The 1,510-nt window shown below is 47.2% G+C and overlaps 1 protein-coding gene across 1 annotated transcript in view; it reads right to left on the bottom strand.

The window, feature by feature from the left end:
- The window catches only part of LOC107663214 (teneurin-1-like), a 223,480-nt gene that overhangs the window by 29,596 nt on the left and 192,374 nt on the right, over positions 1-1,510 (bottom strand). Inside the window, 1 exon segment of the mRNA XM_016453389.1 lies at positions 1,452-1,510. This exon segment is cut by the window's right edge and continues 33 nt beyond it. Coding sequence (XP_016308875.1) covers positions 1,452-1,510 — 59 coding nt within the window.

The raw sequence follows: 1,510 nt of genomic DNA, 5'->3' as shown, positions 1-1,510 counted from the left end.
CAAAGTAGTTTCGCTTTCACAACGAAACACAGCGTCACACATGGTGGCCTAGAGTGAGCAGCGGTGGCCTAGAGTGAGCAGAGGCCGGGGGCTAGAGTGAGGAACGGCCGTAGGGCTAGAGTGAGCAGAGGCGGCGGGCTTGAGAACGGCGCAGCCAGCGGATTCGAAGAAGGAGCGTCTGGCGGGCTTGCGGCAACCACATGTGACAACCCCGGGCTGGACTCCGCTTCGTCCACGGTGAAAGCCGATCTGGTGATCCACAGCGCAAAGTTGTAGTATTTCCTCAGCGACCAGCACGGATCAGCTCCAGGCATGACGAAGCAGATATCGTCCTCTTTTGGAAGGCCAAACAAAGTAGTTTCGCTTTCACAACGAAACACACAGCGCCTTCACGACATGGCAGCGGCAACAACAATACTACAGCGAGAATAAAAGTTACGCCTTCTTTCTTTGCATGAACATTTGGACGGCGTTATGCAAATCTTCCCACATAGTGATGTAGATATGTGGGGGCGTGTTAGAACGAGCCGTTTTAGGTAGGCGTGGCTGACTCTTAACTTTTATAAAGAATATCTCTTTGGATTTGAGACTTTAGTCTTTGCAACTTTACAGATCTTCTTTATGCACCAAGAGCTTGTAACACTCCAAAGAGAAAGGAAAAATTGAAATCGCATCATATGACCCCTTTAATACTTTGGTTGCAGTCTATTTGTGTGGACCGCTTCATGGCCTGAGAACACAGAAGGTTGGATTGCAGTTACTGAAGCTCTCAGCATTTTGGTCAGAGCCTGTTAAAGATAATAGACTTCAGTAAAAACACTTCAACAAAGGCAGATTACAGGCATTCCACCCCGACATGCACAACGGAAGGCTTTTATCCATCAGTTTGCCAGAAAAAAATGCATATGAATTATTGAAGTGAGTTTAAAAAGGCTTAAATCCATTTTAAATGTGATTTACAGTTTGATCTGAAACACAGCCCTATGCAGAACAGTCCGAAATCAAAGCGTGCGCACACACGCATACATGACATTACTGCTCTGGGATTCTTTATGAATTCTATCCTCAGGGGTTTACAAGTAAGTGGAGGCTTTTAACTGCGACAGTTGAGTGAGTGAGTTTCTGTGTGAGAGAGAGAGTGCACAATGAGGCTTGAAGGATAAGAGAACATATGTGCCCGTAAGCCACGCCCCCGTCTATCCATCAGCCCGATTGACAGGTTTAAAGAGACAGTGGCAGTGATGGATAGGCGGGACTAATAGCCGCTCCGCCTGATTTAGCAAAGAGGGAAGGCATCTTTCATTTATCTTACTTTTTCTAGTTTTCCCATTTCTCTCGCTGAAACTTGCCGCTATTTTTCTCTTCCCACCTTCAATAACCACTCCACCTCACTCACTCACTCTTTCTCTTTGACTTCGGAAAAGCAGCATGTGTGTGCACTGGATTCTCACCCCTGGGGTTACTGAGTGCCGCTTCAGTGGCCTTACCTCCATCGCCGCACTGGTTCGGG

The sequence above is a fragment of the Sinocyclocheilus anshuiensis genome, unplaced genomic scaffold, assembly GCF_001515605.1.
Source record: "Sinocyclocheilus anshuiensis isolate Anshui unplaced genomic scaffold, SAMN03320099.WGS_v1.1 scaffold1301, whole genome shotgun sequence".
Lineage (NCBI taxonomy): Eukaryota > Metazoa > Chordata > Actinopteri > Cypriniformes > Cyprinidae > Sinocyclocheilus > Sinocyclocheilus anshuiensis.
The sequence above is the reverse complement of the archived record's forward strand: the minus strand, read 5'-3'. Positions and strand labels throughout refer to the sequence as shown.